The sequence below is a fragment of the Saccopteryx leptura genome, chromosome 2, assembly GCF_036850995.1.
Source record: "Saccopteryx leptura isolate mSacLep1 chromosome 2, mSacLep1_pri_phased_curated, whole genome shotgun sequence".
NCBI classification, from domain to species: domain Eukaryota; kingdom Metazoa; phylum Chordata; class Mammalia; order Chiroptera; family Emballonuridae; genus Saccopteryx; species Saccopteryx leptura.
Window position 1 is genome coordinate 134,385,066 of NC_089504.1, and position 22,465 is coordinate 134,407,530.

Below are 22,465 nucleotides of genomic sequence, written 5' to 3' on the forward strand. Positions count from 1 at the left end.
ATATAATTGACATATAACTCACTAGTTTAAGATGTACAGCATAATTGATACATGTATATACATTGTGAAATGATCACGATATGTCAAGTTGATAGCCTTCACCACATATAGTTAAAAAATTTTTCTTGTGATGAAAACTTTTAAGATCTACACTCTCAGCAGCTTTCAGGTGTACAGTACAGTATTATTGACTTACGATCCCCATGTTGTATGTTACATCTCCGTGACTTTCTTATTTTATAATTGGGAGTTGTCACCTTTTGACCACCTTTGCCCATTTTGCTCACCCTTCTTCCCTGTCCTCTGGCAACCACCAGTCTGTTCTGTTTCTGAGTTCAGGGTTTTTTGGTTTTGTTTTTAGATTCTACATGTAGGTGAGATCATATTATATTTGTCTTTCCCTGACTAATTTCACCTAGCATATAGTTCTGCCAAGATCCATCCATGTTGTCACAGATGGCAAGATTTTCTCTTTTTTTATGGCTAAATAATATTTCATTGGGCATATATATGTATATATATCTCACTCTTTATTCATTCACTTATTGATGCATGCTTAGATTGTTTCTATGTATTAGCTATTGCAAATAATGCTGCAGTAAATATGGGGTACTGATACCTGAGTTAATGTTTTTATTTCCTTTGCATAAATATCCAGAAGTGGAATTGCTGGATCATATGATAGTTCTTTTTTTTTTAATTCAGTGAGAGGAGGGGAGGTAGAGAGACAGACTCCCACATGTGCCCCAACTGAGATCCACCTGGCAAGTCCAGTAGGGGGTGATGCCCTGCCTGTCTGGGGTGTTGCTCCATTGCTCAGCAACCGAGCTCTTAGTGCCTGAGATGGAGGCCATGGAGCCATCCTCAGCGCCTGGGGTCAACTTGCTCCAGTCGAGCCATGGCCGCAGGAGGGGGAGAAAGAGAGAGGGAGAGAGAGAGAGAGAAGCAAGACAGGGAGGGGTAAAGAAGCAGATGGTCACTTCTCCTGTGTGCTCTGACCGGGAATCAAACCCGGGACTTCCACACGCCAGGCCAACACTCTACCACTGAGCCAACTGGCCAGGGCTAAGCTTGTTTCTTTTTAAAAGACACCAAGGGTAATTCAGGTGCTGAGCTCTGATTGTTGGTAAATTCCCCAATTTTTGAGTGTTAATAAAGAAACTGATTAGAAGGTTGATTTATCTCTTTTAAGATAAGACGTGTATATAGTATTAGCTGAGAGTGTGGAATGGACGCTTGAATGAGAGGTCAGGAAAGTGGGGAGGGGTTGTCTGTCATACACCCAGCCATACGTTTTCTGACTTGATGTGGTGGGCTGTGACGGCTGTTCTGGATTCTTGAGTGGTAAGATGATACAACAAAGGTGACACTTCTCAAGTTCCTTTGCCTTCGGGCAAGATTTCATTTTTCCCTTCATGTTCAACAGCACCATGCACTTACAGACCTTTAAGAAAAGTTTGTGTTCTTTCCCACCCAGTGCCTGGAGTCATGAACCTGAGCATTATGCTCTTGAAGTCCCTCTCTCACCTTTATCTAATTAGTCACTGGGTCTTTTCAGTTTTAGCCTTTAAATATCTGTTAAAAAAAACTGTTTTCTCCTCTTTATCCCAACTGCTACTACCCTAGTGTGGGTCTTATCTTTTGCATGCAAAACCATAACAGCCTTATTGACTTTCCTGTCTCATCCGTCTTCCATGTTGCTGTTAAAGTAATTGTTCTAAGAAACAAGTCTGTTGTATCTATTTCTTTATAAGATAGTCCTTCAGTGGTATCCCATTACCTAGAATTAGATCTGAGCATCTTAGCCTGTCTGTTCACTGTCATTTGCCACCTCATTATCAGCTACTCAGGAAATGTAGGTTATATATCCTATATGGCAGCCATAATGAACATAATGTGTTCTTTCATAACTTTGCACATGCTGTTCTCTTTGCTTGTAATCTTTTTTTCCCCCAGAGTATCAGCCTTGCAAATTCATACAAGTTAGTACACCTCAAATGTTACCTCTCTTAGGTTAACGCTTGCCCATCCTTTTTCCCTTCACCCTCCTTCAGTTAGCATTTCTTTTATTACTTTTATGAAATTGTCTATACACATGGCTGCCTCACTCCATTAGACTTTGACATCACTGAGGACAAGGACTGTACACTTCATTCATTGTTATATTTCTAGCATCTATTACAATGTCTGGCATATCAGCAGTCAATAAATTGTTAAACTGATCTGAATTGAATTGAATTCCTTTACATATTAAGTTAAAAGTTAGCTGTGATAACTGAAAAAATTGGGAGGAACTTATTATTCATTATGCATACTTATCTCTTTCTATTTTTTATGATTTTTAAATAACTCTGGGGTTTTTCTTAATGGTTGAACTGTTTTCCCTCATATAACACAATGCCTTACTTGTAATCATGAGAAGTGGAATATTACTATGATTCATGTCCTAGGGAAAGCAACTTGTAAATAAGATGGTAGAAGGTGACAGATTTGTGTGCTAAGGAGAACAGATATTTCTTTGCCTGTCATGTCAGAATGCACTGACCAGCCCTGGGTGGATGGTTCGGTTGTTTGGAGCATCGTCCCAATATGCAAAGGTTGTGGGTTCGATCCCTGGTCAAGGCACATACAGGAACAGATTGATGTTTCTGTCTATCTGTCTCTCCCCCTTTCTCTTTCTCTGAAACCAATAAATAAATTAAAAAAAAAAGAGTACACTGACCATTGCATGAATTAGCTATTAGTATGTTTTTCTACACATTGAATTTATGCTTACAAAGGGAAGAAAGCAGATAGGTTCCAGTTAAATTATTCTTTTATTTCTTTTATATTTTTACCATGTTTCTATGGTCCTTGGGACATGTTCTGCGACTAGCAAGCAGGATGATTTGGGGCACATTATTTAGTTGCCCTGAGCTTCAGGTTCCTGGACTGTAAAACAGATGGTGTAACAGTGTTACCTCATAGGATTGCTGTGAAAGGTAAAGGAGTGAATATGTGTGAGGTGCTCAGAATAGTAAGTGTTCTTTTTTTTTTTTTTAATTAAATGAGAAGTGGGGAGGCAGAGAGACAGACTCCTGTGTGCACCCTGACTGGGATCCATCCAGCAAGTCCCCTACTGGGTGATGCTCTGCCCATCTGGGGCACTGCTCTGTTGCAACCAGAGCCATTCTAGTGCCTGAGGCAGAGGCCACGGAGCCATCCTCAGCGCCCGGGCCAACTTTACTCCAGTGGAGCCTTGGCTGCGGGAGGGGGAGAGAGAGACAGAGAGGAAGGAGAGAGGGAGGGGTAGAGAAACAGATGGGCCCTTCTCCTGTGTACCCTAGCCGGGAATCAAACCCAGGACTTCCATGTGCCAGGCCGACGCTCTACCACTGAGCCAACCGGCCAGGGCTAATATAGCAGTGTTTTTTAAATGAATTCAGAAGAACATGCACGATGTGCCACTGTACTGATTGTTATCTTAGGGTGGTAGAATTATAGACGATTTTCTTTCCATTTACTTCTCAATAATTTGATCTTTCTGTGGAAGATGTATGTGGAGCTGCAGCCTACTGATACTATATCTGAAGTCGGTTCTGGATAATGACCCAGTTAGCATTCAACCCCTGTGTTTAGAGGTCCTTAATGTAAAAGTGAACTTTTGCTTAAAGACATTGTAGTTAAAGAAAAAAAAATTTTTTTTTAAAGAAGGAAACTTCCATAAAGGCCATTTATAATCACATAAATGTAAAAATCTTATTTCACAATTGTTATTTTTAAGTATACCATTTCAGAGATATTGCTTATTTAGATACTAAATGGTGTTAACTGTAATATTTCTCACTGAATGTGTCATGTTTCTAGAAATGTCTGCTACGTGTTTTAGTCTAAATCAGTTATATTTAATTGTTTCCCAAATATTTCCTTTTTCTCTTTTTTTTCTCATTCTGTACTTTCTCCCAGGTGATGTAAATTATTTTGTGTGTGCTGACAACTGCAGACTCTTTCTGTTGTCCAGCCTCTCTCCTGTGTACCGTGTTGTTGAGAATGCCCCGTCCCTTGTTGTGAGTCATAGATGCTCACTGACTGGGTTTAAGCAGAGAAGATACAGGGGCAGGCAGGATTCTCCAGAATCTCAGGAATGGGCAGGAACAAAAACAAGACAGTGTGAGGGCTGTTTTTATTCCCTGAGCTCTCTTATTCTGTGGCAACTGCCTCTTTTTTTTCCATTTGAAGACTAACTTCCCCCTCCTTCAGTCTGTATGTCAGACAGCATGACTTTCACGAGTTCAGAATTTATAGGACTGGTCACCCCAGGGTGAGGGGAGGGAGAGGTGAGGAAAGAGGGCATCAAAGGAACAAAACTAAAACTAAACTAAGCTGAATTTCGTTTTCTCTTTGGATTCAAACTCCAAGGGCGGGCCCCTGCCCCAGTTGGGCATTTCCCAGCTGCTGCGGCCTGCGGCAAGGTGATGCCAGGGAAGCAGCAGGCAGGGCACACAGTCTGCACATGGGAGTTGCTAATTGATAGAGTGGATGAACTGAAGGAATGAACAAGCTGACCCAGCTCGGGCTGTTAATCAGAATACCACAATAATGTGATTCTGGTTATGGTTTTTAAAATAGTCTTCATATTTTTAAAGAAAAATACTAATATATTATGGATAAAATGACAATGTCTGAGGTTTCCTTCAAAGTAAGTACAGTGAGAGCATGGTAAGGGATCACTGCTTTTATGTGTTTTCTTTAGAAAGAAGCATATATAAATAAGATTGGCTATGAGTTGATTGATGAAACTGGATGATGGGGCCTGACCTATGGTGGCACAGTTGATAGAAGCATCAACCTGTAATGCTGAGGTCGCTGGTTCAAAACCCCAGGCTTGCCCAGTCGAGAGACAATCAATGAACTAAAGTGAAGCCACTATGAGTTGATACTTCTCTCTCTTCCCCCTCCTCTCTGTAAAATCAATAAATCTTTAAGAAAAAAATAGAGAAACTAGATGATGGGTGCATGTAGTGCTGTTGCCTTTACTTTTATATTAATATATGGTCAGAATTTTCTATAATACTATTTTTTTGCAAGAGAGCAAGTGAGAGAGACAGAGAGGAAGGGAGATAGATGACAAGTATCAATTTATAGTTGCAGCACTTTTAGTTCATTGATTGCTTTCTCATATGTGCCTTGACTGGGGGGCTTCAGCTGAGCCAGTGATCCCTTGCCCAGGCCAGCGACCTCGGGGTTTCAAACCTGGGTCCTTAGCATCCCAGGTTGACACTCTATTCACTGTGCTACCACCTGGTCAGGCTATAATAGACTTTTAATCACAAAAACAAAACTGTTATAGTAGAGTTAATAGCCTCATGTAAATGGTTAGCTTATAAAATGAATTAATTTTGTTCCAGTGTATTATCACATTTGAATAATGATTTGTTTGTTTTAGCCAGCTCTATTCTTTATTTCACCTGAAGAATTTCAGCAGATGTCTAATATGAATAAGCAAATGTATCTTTGGTCTAAAATACTTGATTATGAAAACATTAGTTTGTAGCCAGGGTGCCTGGACACATATAACTTCTCCTAGGACTACGCAGCATATAGTAGGTTCTCAGTAAGTGTTTTTTGAAAGGGTTCCCCATCGCAGTCACAAACCAAAAGGCAGCTTTGTCTATTCAACTGTTTTCTTACAATTTATTTATTTTTTATTGTTTAAGAAATGTTTGTTTTGTGTAGGCTTTTCCATCATTTGAATTTTGCTGTTTGTATCACTGTAGTAAAATTTTTAAAATTAAATGAAAGCAGAGGGTACTTGTGATTGCTCCAGGCTCACCTAGCCACCAGGTCTGAGGGAATCAATAGCAATCATGCCTATAACACACCTTGGCAAACCAGTGTAGAATCGTATAACCTGATGTCAGGAGAATATAAATGAAATGTTGGAAATTATCCATGTATTTACTTTGGTTATCTCCTGTCTAAGCATCTGTTTCAAAGCAGTTAAGAAAATCTTGATAAATCTAGGTGAAACATTTTTGAAACCATTAAGTAGTCTTTATTACTCTTATTAATCTCCTATTAATATTAACTTATTAATTACTTGATTAAAAGTAACAATCTCTTAATTAGTTGACCTCAAGCAGTCAAGAATGAGATGGAAAGACTGTTTTACTTATTGCTTTATAAAATATATTTGTTGGACTTTTAAGTTAAATATACTTTACTTGTAAATTAGAATTATGAAGAAACTATGACATTATAAATGTCTTGAAAAAAAGTATTTCTTTTTTTAATAATTTTATTTTTTTAATGGGGTGACATCAATAAATCAGGATACATATATTCAAAGATAACATGTCCAAGTTATCTTGTCGTTCAATTATGTTGCATACCCACCACCCAAAGTCAGATTGTCCTCTGTCACCTTCTATCTAGTTTTCTTTGTGCCCCTCCCCCTTTCCCTCTCCCTCTCCCCCCTCCCCCCGTAACCACCACACTCTTATCAATGTCTCTTAGTCTCACTTTTATGTCCCACCTACGTATGGAATAATGCAGTTCCTGGTTTTTTCTGATTTACTTATTTCACTTCGTATCAAGTTATCAAGATCCCACCATTTTGCTGTAAATGATCCGATGTCATCATTTCTTATGGCTGAGTAGTATTCCATAGTGTATATGTGCCACATCTTCTTTATCCAGTCATCTATTGATGGGCTTTTTGGTTGTTTCCATGTCCTGGCCACTGTGAACAATGCTGCAATGAACATGGGGCTGCATGTGTCTTTACGTATCATTGTTTCTGAGTTTGAAACAAAGTATTTCTAAGAATAGATAGAACCATTTATCTAGAGCATTTTTTAAGGGGCTGACATTTTTTCTTCTTCCCCAAATATTACAGTTAAAATTAAGTTGGGTAGGGTAATTTTGTCAGTTTGTTTTTTTTTAACGTACAAATTCAGAATTTGGCTGTTAGAAATTATTTGCCAGTGTTGTTTGGGCAGGACACACCAAGAACAGTGCCACACTGTTTCCATTCACCTCAGCCAAGCCTCACTACCAGAAGAGGGGGCATAGAGTTGATTCTCAACCAGGTAAGATATTTCTAGAACATAAGTTTAGACATTGTCCTCAGCCATAAATTCACTGTAGGGAGGTGGGCAGACAGTACAGGGAGCCGTGTTGGTTAAGGAATTTGGGGATACGGGGAGACATCCTTCATCCTATTTCTCTCGAAGGAAAGAGATACTTAGTTTGAAGGCTGAAAGATTTCTTCTTGCTGTGTCTCTGGCGAGGAGCCTCTCTTCCGGGCGTCAGTGATCTGACTGGGGTTTCTGAGTCAGTGGCATCCCCAGTGGCCTGTTTGCACTTCGTGGGGCTCCTCTTTTACCCTTTGAGGGACAGATCTCCCGTACTTTTTCCTCTTTTTATAGGGGTGGGGTGGGAGGGATGCATGGGTGAAAACTACCTCATTCTTGGTGCTCATTTAGCTTGGAGGAGCCCTGTCTGCTTGGGCTGGGGAAGAGTTATGAATGAATTGATGGGCAGACAGACAGATAACAACAAAAAATAAATTAAAAAATCAAGAGGAGGGCCCTGGCCGGGTAGCTTAGTCAGTTAGAGGATCATCCTGATATGCTAAGGTTGCAGGTTGGATCCCAGGTCAGGGAACATACAAGAGTCAACCAATGAATGCATAAATGAGTGGAACAGCAAATCGAAGTTTCTCTCTTTCACTCTAAAATCAATTAAAAAAATTTTTTTTTTAAATAAGGGATGAAATAATATATTAAAAATATTGCCTGATCAGGTGGTGGAGCATTGGATAAAGTGTCAGCCTGGGACGCAGAGAACCCAGGTTTGAAACTCCAAGGTTGCCAGCTTGAGCACAGGCTCACCAGCTTGAGCGCGGGGTCACCGGCTTGAACGTGGGATCATAGACATGACCCCATGGTCGCTGGCTTGAGTCTAAGGTCTCTGGCTTAAGCAAGGGGTCACTGGCTCAACTGGAGTCCCTGGTCAAGGCACACATGAGAAAGCAACCAATGAACAACTAAGATGCCACAACGAAGAATTGATGCTTCTCATCTCTTTCCATTCCTGTCTGTCCCTCTCTCTGTCTCACTGTCTCTCTTGCTAAATCATTCAACAAATCAATCAATCAGTAGGAGTTTTTAATAAATATTTCTGACACTCTATATATAATTTACCTCTTTCCTAATACTTTAAAATGTTACTACTTTGGGAGTTAGCACCTTAAAGTTGTAAGAATAGTAGATGACTCTGCAGTGGCCTGTAGCTCGGAATCTTATTGTGTGTGAACTCGGAATGGGGTTGGGATTCAGCACTTCTTGGAACCAGAGCACATTACTTATTAGCTGCTTTGTTTGATTTTTCACAGAGTGTTACATCTTCATTTAAACCATAAGGCTGAATTATATTACTATGAAACCTACCAGTGTGTTCGCTCAAATGGCATGGAAATAAATTTTGAAAGAAAATAACAAGTGGTAACAAAAACAATTTCCATTATAGGAACAGAAAAGAAAGATAATATCAAAACAAAATTCCAGCATATATGAAGTCATTATGACTGAAAATCATGTCTAACACATACTTTATATTTTTAATTTTGTTATAATAATTGGTCTTTCCTGTCATCCCCACAGGCATGTTACAAATATAAATACTGTCTCCACACTCATTATTGTTAACCGCAGAAATGTGAACCGTGGATGTGTTAGAGTTTAAGGACTAGAAAGCTGCAAAAAAATGAGTTTTGTGTGTCTTTTGGAAAACAGCATTGCTTCATATGTGAAGTTAGAATTAGTAAGCGCTAACAGTGTCTGCATAACGGGGCGCGGCCCTGAAGCCGCTGGTGCGGTGGAGGCAGCGCTGGGCAGAGGGGTGCAGAGTGGGCACCCGTCGTGTGGACCAGGCGCTCGCCACACTTTGCAAACTTCTCTTCCCCTTAGAACCCCAACTTTGTCTTTGGATAATATTTCCCAGAATTCAGAACTTGTTTTTTTCCTTTCAGAAAACTGAGGAATGGGAGAAAAATAAGACTGAAGCAGACATGGAAGAGTATATATGGACAAATAGCTCCTCAGAAAAAAGTATCCTGGAAACACTTCTCCAAATTAAAGCTGCAGAGAACCACTCAGAAGTAAATAAAGACGAGCTCCTTGGGACTAAAGAAGTTGAAGATTACAGGAAGGCGGTTGTTAGTCTTAAGAACGAGGGGGAGAGTGAAAATACCCTTTCTCAGTACAAAGAATCAGTGAAGAAACTGTTAAATCTGGCATGAGTCATGTAGAAATGTTCTTGATTTGTTAATTTTATGACCTATATGTAATTGTTATATAATTTGATATAAAGTTTAATATGTTAAAAAAATTACTTCAGAGTTAAATTTATTACTTTATACATTCATAATGGCAATGATTATTCACAAAATTTCTTGTTGATGCTCTGGGACAATTAGACTAATTAGATCTATTTAGTCACCTGCTACCTTTGTTCCCTACACATTAGCACTTACTAGATGCTTCTGAATTATAATTTGTTTCTTTGGGAAGCTAGGCCCAGAGCCCAGCCCCACTGCTATTCAGTGCTTGGTTGACATAACTGCTCTCTACACAAGGAATTGTTGCAGGTGCCATTCTGATTAGAAAGAGGTCCTTGTGCCTGATTAGGCAGTGATGCAGTGGATCAAGTGTAGGCCTAGGACACAGAGGACCCAGGTTTGAAACCCCGAGGTCACCGGCTTGAGTGTGGGCTCATCTGGCTTGAGCACAGGGTCGCCAGCTTGAGTGTGGGATCATATACATGACCCCATGGTTGCTGGCTTGAAGCCCAAGGTCACTGGCTTGAGCCCAAGGTCGCTGGCTTAAGCAAGGGGTCACTGACTCACCTGGAGCTCCCTGGTCAAGACACATGAGAAGACAATTAATAAACAACTAAAGTGCAACAATGAAGAGTTGATGCTTCTCATCTCTCTCCCTTCCCGCCCCCCCCCACCCCCGCTTAAAAAAAAAGGAAACAGGTTTTTGGAAATATTACCTAATGTAAAATATTGATTCCATCCCTCTGTTTTGGGGTCACTTTGTATTGACTCAGTTCTGTTTAGCATCTTACTTTCTATTTTCTGGGGTTCCTTTCTCTAAACCTAAGCTTGCAGAAAAGTGGTAGTGGAGATTAATGGATACTGGTCTTTTTTTTTTTTTTTTTTTTTACAGAGACAGAATCAGAGAGAGGGATAGACAGGGACAGACAGAAAGGAACCGAGAGATGAGAACCATCAATCATTGGTTTATTGTCGTGCATTGCGACACCTTAGTTGTTCATTGATTGCTTTCTCACACGTGCCTTGACCACAGGCCTTCAGCAGATTGAGTAACCCCTTGCTCAAGCCAGCAATCTTGGGTCCAAGCTGGTGAGCTTTTGCTCAAACCAGATGAGCCTGCGCTCAAGCTGGCAACCTCGGGGTCTCGAACCTGGGTCCTTGGCATCCCAGTCCAACGTTCTATCCCAGGGGTCCCCAAACTTTTTACACAGGGGGCCAGTTCACTGACCCTCAGATCGTTGGAGGGCCAGACTATAAAAAAATTATGAACAAATCCCTGTGCACACTGCACATATCTTATTATATTTTAAAGTAAAAAAACAAAATGGGAACAAATACAATATTTATTCATAAAATAAAGAACAAGTAAATTTAAATCAATAAACTGACCAGTATTTCAATGGGAACTATGGGCCTGCTTTTGTCTAAGGAGATGGTCAATGTCCGGTTCCATATTTGTCACTGCTAGCCGTAACAAGTGATATGACGCGCTTCCGGAGCCGTGACGCGTATGTCCCGCATCACTGGAAGTAGTACTGTACCCGAGCGATGCCGCCCTTTGCGGCGCCACCACATACAGTACTCCAGGAGCACAGGATGCACCACCAATGAAAGAGGTGCCCCTTCCGGAAGTGCAGTGGGGGCCGGATAAATGGCCTCAGGGGGCCGCATGCGGCCCGTGGGCCATAGTTTGGGGACCCTTGCTCTATTCACTGCGCCACTGCCTGGTCAGGTGGTACTGGTCTCTTGATTCCCCAGTTAGAGCTTCCATAGCTCAGGAGAGAGATGAGGTTTAAGGACTGTGAGTTTTAATGGAGTAAATGACAAAATGAGAACTGCCCTATGAAACACTCCATTCCATTTAGCTGTCAATTCAGTATTTTAAAGTATATCTGTAAGTCACTTCTTACCATTCCCAAAGTTGTCCATAAGTGATTAATTTAAAATCAAAATAAAGGAGTTCTTGAGTTTATTTGCCTAAGACTTATTTTGCCTGACAGAATTAGAGGACATATATGAAAGCCCAAAGGAATTTCAAAACGACTGAAAGATTTATATAAATTGAAGTTATGATTTGGTATTATTAAGCCAAGAGTCAGTAGGGTAGAAAGGACAACAATAAGGCTTTGACTACAAAAAGGAGAGAGAGTTATGTTGTATTTCAGTGGATGAAAATAGTTAATGAAAAGCAAAGTAGTCCTGGCCTGTTGGCTCAGTGGGTAGAGCATTGGCCCAGCATGCAGACATCCTGTCCTGGGTTCAATCCCTGGTCAGGGCACACGAAACGATCATCTGCTTCTCTTCCCCCACCCTCTTCTCTCTTTTCCTCCTGCAGCCAGTGGCTTGACTGGTTTGTGTGCCAGCCTGAATGCTGAGGATGGCTTGGTTGGTCCAAGAGCGGCAGCCTCAGGTGCTAAAAATAGTGGTTGATTCGAGCATTGGCCATAGACGGGTTGCCAGGTGGATCCTGATCAGGGCACATGTGGGAGTCTGTCTCTATCTTCCCTCCTCTCAAAAAAAAAGGAAAGTAGGGGGTTGGTAATAAGAGTATACACCTGAAACGTATAATTTTGTTAACCAGTGTCACCCCAATGAATTCAATAAATTAAAAAATAAATAAGCTTAATTGGAATATTAAAAAAAAAAAGTAGGTAAAACTGAATTTTTAGCCTGACTAGGTGGTGACACAGTGGATAGAGCATTGGCCTGGGACACTAAGGACCTAGATTCTAAACCCCAAGGTTGCCAGTTTGAGCATGGGCTCACCAGCTTGAATACAGGGTTACCGGCTTGAGCGTGGGATCATAGACATGACCTCATGGTGGCTGGTTTGAGCCCAAAGGTCACTGGTTTGCAGCCCCACATTGCTGGCTTGCACCCAAGGTCGCTGGCTTGACCAAGGGGTCTCTGGCTCAGCTTGGAGTCCCCCCATTCAAGGCACATATGAGAAAGCAATCGAACAACTAAGGTGCTGCAACTATTTGATGCTTCTCATCTCTCTCCTTTCCTGTCTGTCCCTGTCTGTCCCTCTCTGTGTCTCTCTCGCTAGAGAAAAAAAAAAAATGAATTTTTAGATCAGATTTAAAGCACATATAAGTGTATTGAAATGTTATAGTTTTAGAGGCTCGTAAAGAGTTAAGGAAAACTCAGCTGCAGAAACAGGATCAAAGAAGGAAAAACTTTGAAGGAACATGTGAAGAGGGGGTAGGTTAGGATCATTAGTCCTATAATACAGAATTTGACCTTTCCTAAAAGTCTGGCCTCTCCTTTCAGCTTCTGGGAGGTAAACTCTGTCATACCTCACAGAAGTGTCTTTGTTTTGGGCTGAACCACTCACAATAAACTGTATGGTGGGGCTGGCCACACCTGATCATCTTAGCATGCCAGGAAAACCAACCATGTGATTTGGGGTGGGGGTTTTGAGTCATTTTGTAAATCGGTCCACCTGGCAGCTGAGCTCAAGCATGCAGGTAATCAGTCTGTCATACCTATGTAATGGAGCCTCCATAAAAAAAACGCTGAGGCTTGGGCAAACTCTCCTGGTTGGCAATACTCTGGCGGATTGTCAGACACTGGACTGGGAGAGTAACTCATCCTGCCTCCAGGGGGAAAGGACACCAGAAGTTATGAGTTTTGAACCTTCCTGGACTTATCCTAGTGCTTCTGCCCTTGGCTGATTTGAGTCTGTATACCTTCCCTGTAATAAACCACAACCGTGAGTATAACAGCTCTCACTGAGTTCTGTGAATTCTAGTAAATGATCGAACCTGAGGGTGGTCTTAAGCAGCACTGAGCCCTTTAACCTTTGCGATTTGACTAACTGAACTGAAGGTTCTCACGCTGCTTGACACCTAGGATGGCATAATCTCATAGCTGTAAGATTCATACAAGACTGCCTCAAAAGGTAACAGTTGCTGTCACTATAATTTCAGCCATAAGTAAACAGCACTGTTTGTCCATTAGTTCCTTGTCCTTTAAACTGTTAATAGATCCAATATATACAGTGAACATTATCATATTCATCCTTATAATGAGGTTTCTAAGGTCAGATGTTACTTAAACATGTAGACAAAACAAGTTTGTTTTAAGTGTAGGGTGCTTTAGTTCTTTGTAGGGTGCCTATTTCTTTCTCGTATTGGTAAGTATTATATAATAGTGAACAATTATATAGCCTTTAAAAAAAAAGATCTGACTACCTACGTTGTTGAAGAGATTTTCATATTGTGATTATTTCCCAGATGCGTAACCTTAGCCTCGATTGTTGACTGGGCCCTGATATCTTTATTTCTTAAAGCTTTATATTCTGTTCAGGAGCTCTCTTTGGTCCCTCTGACTTCCACTGAGGAAGTGGTTTCCAGACTGTGTTTGCTTCTTGGCTGACTCTGGTCTGGTTGCCTCTCCCGTCTACGTTTACTTAGTTGATCTGATGGTCAAAGGCAGGGGCTGAAGAAGAGATGTATGAATTTGTTTTTTTACAAAGGTAAATATATTTTCCCCAAATGATGGTCATTTCTATAAAACTATCAATTTCAAAGAATGACAAAGTCTGCCTGACCTGTGGTGGCACAGTGGGTAGGGCGTTGACCTGGAATGCTGAGCTTCCCGGTTTGAAAGTCTGGGCTTCCCTGGTCCAGGCACATATGGGAGAGGATGCTTTCTGCTCCTCCCCTCCTTCTCTGTCTCTGTCTCTCTGTGTCTCTATCTGTCCCCTCTCTAAAAAATGAATAAATAAAATATATAGATGTATTTTAAAAAGCTATATAACCAATGAGAGCAGGTGGATGGACCCAAGCCTCACCCCTCCACCCGCCACTAAAAAAAAAAAAAAAAAAAAAAAAAAAAAAGAAAAAGTCTGAGAAACTCCAAGAAGTTTCTAGCAGTCCCAGTTTGTTAGGAAACTTTAATTAGCATACATTTGAAAGCAAAGCCATCTTTTAAAAGAAAATATATGTAGAAATAATTTTTAAAGACAGCTTCCTGAGTTATTTATCTAAATATAATTTTAGGATAGTTTAAATCTTGGTATCTCCCCTAAACAGCAAGGGCTTTTATTCTTAATGTATTAGGAAAGAAATTGAACAAATTTAAGATATTATTGTAAATAGTGAATTACGGTAAACTGATTAAATTTTTTAAGATTTCCATTGAGCCTGACCAGTAGCTAGAGGGTGGGCCTGGGACAGTGAGGACCCAGGTTTGAAACCCAAGGTCGCTGTCTTGAGCACCAGCTCATTGGTTTGAGTGTGGGCTCACTAGCTTGAGTGAGGGCTCACTAGCTTGAGCATGGGATCACAAACATGATCCCATGGTCACTAGCTTGAGCCCAAAGGTCACTTGCTTGAGCAAAGGGTCACTGGCTCAGCTGGAGCCCCCAGACAAGGCACATATGAGAAAGCAATCAATGAGCAATTGAAGTACCCCGACTACGAGTTGATGCTTCTCATCTCTCTGTCTGTCTGTCCCTGTCTGTCCCCCACCTCTCTTGCTAAAAAAACAAACAAAAAAAAACCATTGATTTGAGGGTGGGGAGACAGAGAAGCATCAACTTGTTTCACTTAGTTGTTTCATTTAGTTGTATACTCATTGATTGCTTCTCATGTGTGCCCTGATTAAACTTTTAATCAGATTTTTTAATGGTTAATATTCTGAGGAAACAGTACTTTTAAAATTAATTTTATAATAAGACTTCGTCCTCTGTATTCTTTATGTATACTTAATATCTGTTCTCACATTAAAAAGTTTCAGGATGAGATTAAGGGTACAGGTTAAGATCAATAGAGACTTAAGTTATAGTTTTCTACATTTATGAGTCTAAGATGTAGGGGGTGAATATGGGGTAAGAAGTGGACAGAGCTGAAATACCGGGTGCTAATACTTGCACCTTGGTAAACAATGTATACACATAAGGGATGTAAACTATAAAACTCCCAAGCTTTATTCAACAGAAAAGATCTCCATGCCATGATTAGTGAAAGCTGTGTCATCATTAGAAAATGGGTTAGTAACTAATAATTTAGAGTGCTATTTTGCTCAAACCACTCTAAGATTTTATTAACATGTAACAAGAATTGGACCTTGATGGAAGACAAATAAAATGTTACAGTATTTTTCTCCCTGTATCTTTGTCACATGCTTATTAAGAAAATGACAGCTTTTAGTCTAACAGTGATGTCCAGCATGGACTTCTGAACAGATTGCCTGTTAAGTCCTGGCTTCACGGCTTACTAACTGTGTGACTTTAGGCAAGATACTCAGTCTCTCTTCTCAGTTCCTTCATCTGTATAACAGTATACAGATACTATACAATGGTATACTATACTACAGTATATAGATAGCAATAGAGTAATGGTTAATAATAGTATACCTAACTCACAGAATTGTGAGGATTCACTGGTTAATACCTGTACAGCAGTGGTCCCCAACCCCGGGGCCACGGACCGGTACCGGTCCATGGGCCATTTGGTACCGGTCCGCAGAGAAAGAATAAATAACTTACATTATTTCCGTTTTATTTATATTTAAGTCTGAACGATGTTTTATTTTTTTAAAATGACCAGATTCCCTCTGTTACATCCGTCTAAGCCTCACTCTTGACGCTTGTCTCCATCATGTGATACATTTATCTGTCCCACCCTAAAGGCCGGTCCGTGAAAATATTTTCTGACATTAAACCAGTCCGTGGCCCAAAAAAGGTTGGGGACCACTGCTGTACAGCACTTAGAACTGTATCTCTCTCACGATACTAAATCACTCCTGCAGAGGTCAGAATTTTGGAACTTGGCAAAGTGTACACTATTCAAAAAAACGGCAACAATAAAAAAGCAAGTTTATCAAGGATTAGTCTTTTTTAGAGACTGGTAATAGGAGTGGGCATCCTATGTGTTCATTTTTTTCAGCCGAACTGCCCTTGTCTTGCAGACAACTAAAAGAGATACTCTTGAAAGCTTACACTCTCTTATAGCTTTTACTATTAAGAGTTCTCCTTTAGAATGTTACGTTTTTAATTTGCCTGGACCCTGACTTTCTCTGTCCTGGTTTATACTGGCCCCGCTTCTTGTGACAGCGTCCAAATGCCAGGATGACTATACAACAGCAAAGAAAGATGACGGAGGCGCAGAGGGCCACAGGAATCAGCCACGTCTTTGAAGTCACAGATGCCCCGGCTGGTGTTTTGTCTTCGTTCTCAGATGTGTGGTTTCTGCTGTTGTACCCTTTGGTTTTGTTCAGTAATTGTTTGCTGCTGTTGAGTCGGGATGGAATGGGCGTATGAGAAAATTCCGTGTCTACGGGCACAAAGAAAGGAGAAATAGTCTTGTTATCTGGATTGTTGATGAAATCAGTACTGGGTGACACCTTATTTACCTTTGTGGCAATGGAATCATTCAAGGAAATAAATCTTGCCCAAGAATCTGTGGTTAATTCCTTGGAATACCTGCTATTGCTTGTGTTTACAACCAAATCTTGGTTTGTGGTTGACGACAGAGCCTCTATTGATGGTAGCATTTGGTTTATCATGGTGGTTTGTTGTTTATCTAAGTTCATAGCTTTTGGATTTCTTAGTCTGTCCCATCTATTAGATGAAGAACGGGTATTTAGATAGGTGGGAGGTGATTGTCCAAAAACCAGCAAATCTGGATCTATACCTGAAAGAAAAGTAAGGCATTATTCATTTTATTTTAATTTAAAAGAGAGGAGCACAATGTACAGTTTGGGGAAGTCTTGGGCTTTGCCACTATGAGTTGCTGAACCAAGATAATTGCTTATTTCCGAAAGGCTTAGAAGCATACTGGCCACATTTGGGTTTATCTTAACTTTCTAGGACACTTTCTGTGATAAAGAGATTTGGCTACATCGTGGAGAGTACTTCCTGCTTGCCGGGTTTTCTGGGCAGCGATAGTGACTCAGTGCACGAGCTACAGAAACAGGAACCATCTGAGATATATGATATTTTTAAATAAAGAAACAAAACAAACAAAACTGCCTGAGCAGTGTAACTATTCAAAGTCATGAGCAAAACCCTAAATGTCATCCCTTTCCAGTTCCTGAGGGTCCTGGCTTTGTCTTCAGTATTTTCTCTCTTCTTGTAAACTAACTCATTTTCCTCTGATTTCAGACATATGCAAATATTACTTTGACTTTAAAGGGAAGAAAAAACTCTCCCTCCCTTCCTTCCTCCCACCCACCATCCCTCCCTCCTTCTGTATCTCTCTCTCTCCCTCTCTCCCTCCCTCTCTCCTTTCCTCCCTCCCTCTATATATCTCTCTCTCCCTCTCCCTCTCTCCCTGCCTCCCTCCCTCTCTCCCTCTATATCTCTTTCCATCTCCCTCCCTCCCTCCCTTCCGTCCTCCCTCCCTCTCTCCCTCTATCTCTCTCCATCTCCCTCCCTCCCTCCCTTTCTTCCTCCCTCCCTCTCTCCCTCTATCTCTCTCCATCTCCTTCCCTCCCTTCCTACCTTCCTCCCTCCCTCTCTCCCTCTATATCTCTCTCTCCCTCTATATCTCTCTCTCTTCCTCCCTTCCTTCCTCCCTCTTTCCTTCCCTCCCCAAACATTCTAATATCTATTTCCTTCATTTCCTTTCTGACTTTGTTTTCTGCCTCCTGTCATCTTGTTTCTATTCTAACTATTCTGTCAAAATTATGCTTCTGAGGTTATAAGTAGTTTCCTCATTTTCTGATCATGTGTGTCTCATTGCTTTGGCTTTCCTTTTATCCTTGCTACTGCTGGCCATCTTTTTTTGAAATTCTTCTTCCATGACTCCTAGAACCCCAAAATGCCTGCTTCTCATTTATTTTCTTTCTTTTGCTGGTTCTCTTCTTGGTCCCTACTGGTTGTGCAGTTACCACAATCTTTAGTTCTTGGCCTTCTGCTGGGTTCTCTCTTCTTCCCACTCTTTTTCCAAAGAGACTGTTCTCGCCAACCAGTGTCACCTCTGCACTGAGGACACCGAAGCCCATGTACCAGTTTTTTACACTCCCTCACCGAGATGTTCAGTGCGGCCCCAAACATGCCCTATTGTCACCAGACCAGGTTTCCTACTTAGCCGTGTTGTGATGCAGAACTTCCTGTCTTGCTTCTTCCCTGAAGCCTCTGAATTATCTAGCTTACTTTAGTTGGCTCTTCTTTCAAGCCTTTGTCCTTGAGGCCGTATCACACATTATTGTATTTAATTATGTCTAACACTCGTCGCAAGACTTGTCACATCAATCCTTATAATCTAGTAGAGGGAACTTGAAGGCAGACACGGGTTGCAGTCTTCTGCAGTGTTGAGCACACGCTGGAGCATTAGCTGTTCAGTAAGTACAAATCAGTGAATTATCTCCTTTGCCTTTCGATGACAAAATACTATTCTTTCATGTTTACTCATTTGCACCCTGAGATTATTATTTATATACATGGGCAAAGAACACTCAGTGGTTTTTTTTTCTAAAGTAAAATATACTGGTGATCTTGGGACAAATGATACACAAAGGTACATAAGCAGTGGCGCATTTCCCTGTGCCCGACATCCACTTCTGTAGACTCCATGCAATGTCAGGAAGCCCCAAAGCTGCCATCGAGCTTCTTTTTATTCCTTAGTGGTACCTTTAGCCACTAGAGTGGAAATGCCTACTCTGGCTCTTGCTGAGGGCACTTGTGATAAACGAAATATAATGCTTAACCTCTTGTTCAATCACTTGATTTGTTATTGTCTGGAATAAACTCATCATTGCCGAACATGTCAAACTAAAGGGGATCGCCTTTTAGTTTTCCGTCCTGAACACTCCAAACTTTTCTGTCCTGAGTGCCCACACAGAGTTCACTGAAAAAGAACGACTTAGGGATTCATACATGGCTCCTGCCAGCCAGTTTCTAGGTTCTTTGCCTCTACTAGAATATTACCCACATTCTCCAACATACAAAAGACATACACCATTACCGTCTGTTATGTTGTATAATATGGCACTGGTTCCAGTCTCTAATATGCAGCTTTCCATTGTTGGGCAGTGAATATGGAGGCAGTTGACATTGTCATGAACAGGATCATGGTAGAAGACAGCCAGGTTACAGGCCACTGGAAGGGAAACAAGCAAATACCTCTGCAGACAGTCCTCATTTCTACCAGTTTAATGAGCTCTGTAACACATTTATCTCAGGAATACTGGGTTTACAGTGCACCACAGGGCTGTGGTCAGAACTTTTTTTTTAATTAAAACTTTTATTTATTATTATTATTTTTTTGTATTTTTCTGAAGTGAGAAGCGGGGAGGCAAAGAGACAGACTCCCATATGTGCCTGACCGGGATCCACCCAGTATGCCCACTAGGGGGCGATGCTCTGCCCATCTGGGGCGTTGCTCCATTGCAACGGAGCTATCCTCAGCACCTGAGGCTGAGGCCACAGAGCCATCCTCAGCGCCCAGCCAACTTTGCTCCAATGGAGCCTTGGCTGCGGGAGGGGAAGAGAGAGACAGAGAGGAAGGAGAGGGGGAAGGGTGGAGAAGCAGATGGTTGCTTCTCCTGTGTGTCCTGGCTGGGAATCGAACCTGGGACTTCCACACGCCAGGCTGACACTCTACCACTGAACCAACTGGCCAGGACTTATGGTCAGACCTTTTACAGAACATTGTGAACTGTGGTAATCACCCTTTTAAAAAAATACAAAAAAAAAATCAGTTTTTGAGGTGCAATACCCTCTCAGAAGGCTACAGTGCTGGAGTTCACCAGAGAAAGAAACAGGAGAATGAAAGGACAAATACTATAACAGAGCAGTGAGTAACAGAGGGCAGAAATAGCAATGACCCCCGTTAAAGAGGAGAGGAATAGATAGAGAAGGATGTTAGCATTTGCAATGCAGTGGGTGTGAGTACATTACTTGCTCATCATCTTACCTTCCTTTTCTAAGTAAGTTTGCCCCTTATATCGTGTGATTTCTGGAAAACTATAAGTCATACTTGTTAAGTGCAAATCCTTGGTCCATCCTCCCTAATGTGTAACACGCATTTCCCTGCTGTAGTGTGGGAACCACATAATGGGAAATAATCCATTGGCTAGAAAGTATCAACTTCTTTAATAGAGTGATTGTATATTATTACCAGACCTCAGAGGAGCCTACAGCTGTTGTAGCTGAACTTGCACTCCTTCTGCATAAGGTTAAGTTTCCATTACTTCTGGGACACTCCATGTTTCTGCACTCTTTACTTTAAAAAATTTTTTTTTATTGATTTTAGAGAGAGAGAGAGAAACGTCAATATGTTGTTGCACTTATTTATGCTTTCACTGGTTGATTCTTGTGTGTGCCCTGACCCATTCTGTTAAAGGGCTATCAGGTGACTATGAGGACGATGCTCTAACCAACGGAGTTACTTAGCAGGAGACAGAATAGGACAGACGTTAACAACACATTGCTAACACATGATAGATTACAAACACATTCCCCGAGGCCGTGCTGTAAAGTTTAAGGGAAAGGAATAAAAAAAATGTTCAAATCTAGACGTTAAATTTCCGATAAGAAAGCTAGTGCTGTAGGGAACAGTTATTACAAGCATTTTACATTGCTCTTCGCATACATTCAGAGAAGCCCTCTGAGCAGGTGAGTGAGTGCAGCATTGAGGCATTCGTCAGTTCTTCTGACTTCCGGCTAAAAAACGGGGATGCGTATTTGCTTACTTTTCTTCTCAAGGAAGAAAGTCACAACCAGGAAGCCACAAAGGCTCTGAAATCATGGGACTCTGCTAGATGCTTACAGTATCATGGAAGTCCAGAGGCTACAGCTTCCCTGGTGCAAGGAGAGAAACTGAAGCCCTGAGAAAAGGCTGAAGAGGCCCCCCCCCCCCCGCCCCTCAGGGAAGATTAGGGAATTAGAAGCTTCTCTAAAGTGAAAATCTGAGTTGGCTACCTTTCCTTAATACAAGGAAATCTCTATTAAATCTCTTCTGTGCCTGATTATCTTCTGAGGACCTAGTCTGTGACAGCTTCTTGCACTCCAGTCTTTGAGGTTTTTTTTTTTTTATAATTTTTTATGTTTTGACAGTTCAGACTCTCCAAGTAGCTCTAATTTGTATGCCAGCAATCTTAATACATAACTGGATGGGAGGCACTGGCAGTCAGTAAGTCGGAATCCAACCACGGAAAAGACAGTGTGGAACAACCAAGAGAACTGTTTTCAAGTATTGTGTTGCTTTGTTGTTTCTTTCTAAGTAGCTTTAAAATCTTGGAAGAATGAAAAATAAATGAAAGGAGTCTTTGGACAATTGTAACTTGAAATCCTGTAACAATGAAGTCTTTTCCTAAGTACAGGTTTTGTTTGTGCCATATGGATGCTATTAAACCCTCATTCTGGATTGCAGACAAAACATATCAAAACATATCTTTCCCTTTTTCTTCCTTCCTTCTTCTTTCCTTTCCTTTTTTCTTTCTTTTTTTTTTTTTTTTTTTTTTTTTTTGCTATTTGACCTATATCTCCCTATTTGTTTCAAAATATGAATCACACACAACCTAAATTCCTGTTCAATACCTCCCACATTTGGCCAATACAAACAAGTACATCAAAAATTTTGAAACAATGCCAATATAACCAAAAAAAACTTCGAAAGGTATTATAAATATTTTTGAAATTAAATATGCCATATTTTAGGCTGGAGAAATATTGCTAGTTGACACTTGGAGAAATATTTTCAGGTAGCACTTTAGTGAAGAAAAGAGGCTTCCCCATTACGTTACCTGTGGGTTCCATAGCATTCTGGTTCATTGCTTACCTGTAAATCGAGCCTACACTGTCCCAAACTGCGAGTCAGTCTCAGCATCCCTCCCTCTCTCCTCCCCCCTCATCTTAGGGCATCTCCCCTAGTTGTGGTTACTGTTCCCTGGCCCCATACTTAGGTCTTCATTTTGGAAGTTTCCTCTTATTTTTGCTCAGACATCGCGTTAATACTTACCATCCTTCCTAAGACAGCAGCTCCTACTGCATTTCTGGCCAGTGCTTTCAGTATAATACCTCAAGAACTGAGCTCCCATCTTCTGAGACTCCTCCAGGTCAATGAGAAGACCCGGGTAGCGACGGATCCAGCAGTCTCTATAAAAAATAGTGGGTGAGCAGAGGGAGTCTGAAGTCCAGCCCATGCTTAGGAGCAGTAGCGCACCTGCGGCCACCGCTGCCACGTGCAT

General features: G+C 41.1%; 2 protein-coding genes across 2 annotated transcripts in view; one reads left to right on the plus strand and one right to left on the minus strand.

Moving 5' to 3' along the window:
• Window positions 1-9,375, plus strand: part of MRPS35 (mitochondrial ribosomal protein S35) — a 49,292-nt gene extending 39,917 nt beyond the window's left edge. The window contains exon 8 of the mRNA XM_066368872.1: window positions 9,014-9,375. Coding sequence (XP_066224969.1) covers window positions 9,014-9,283 — 270 coding nt within the window. The 3' untranslated portion in view covers window positions 9,284-9,375. The remainder of the gene's footprint in view (window positions 1-9,013) is intronic.
• A 6,931-nt stretch (window positions 9,376-16,306) lies between these two features.
• On the minus strand, window positions 16,307-22,465 carry MANSC4 (MANSC domain containing 4). The gene is made up of 3 exons (XM_066363277.1): window positions 22,237-22,465; window positions 19,240-19,374; window positions 16,307-16,965 (listed from the first exon to the last, which is right to left on the minus strand). Exons 1-3 carry the CDS (start codon window positions 22,463-22,465, stop codon window positions 16,307-16,309), a joined length of 1,023 nt encoding a protein of 340 aa, XP_066219374.1.

Coding starts and splice junctions, on each gene's coding strand:
- MANSC4 (XM_066363277.1), bottom strand. CDS start 22,465: ATGCACGTGGCAGCGGTGGCCGCAGGTGCGCTACTGCTCCTAAGCATG. Junction 19,375..22,236: donor CTGCTGTCTTAGGAAGGATG/GTAAGTATTAAC, acceptor TTTCCCTTCCAG/TGGCCTGTAACCTGGCTGTC. Junction 16,966..19,239: donor ATTATACAACATAACAGACG/GTAATGGTGTAT, acceptor CTTTTCTTTCAG/GTATAGATCCAGATTTGCTG.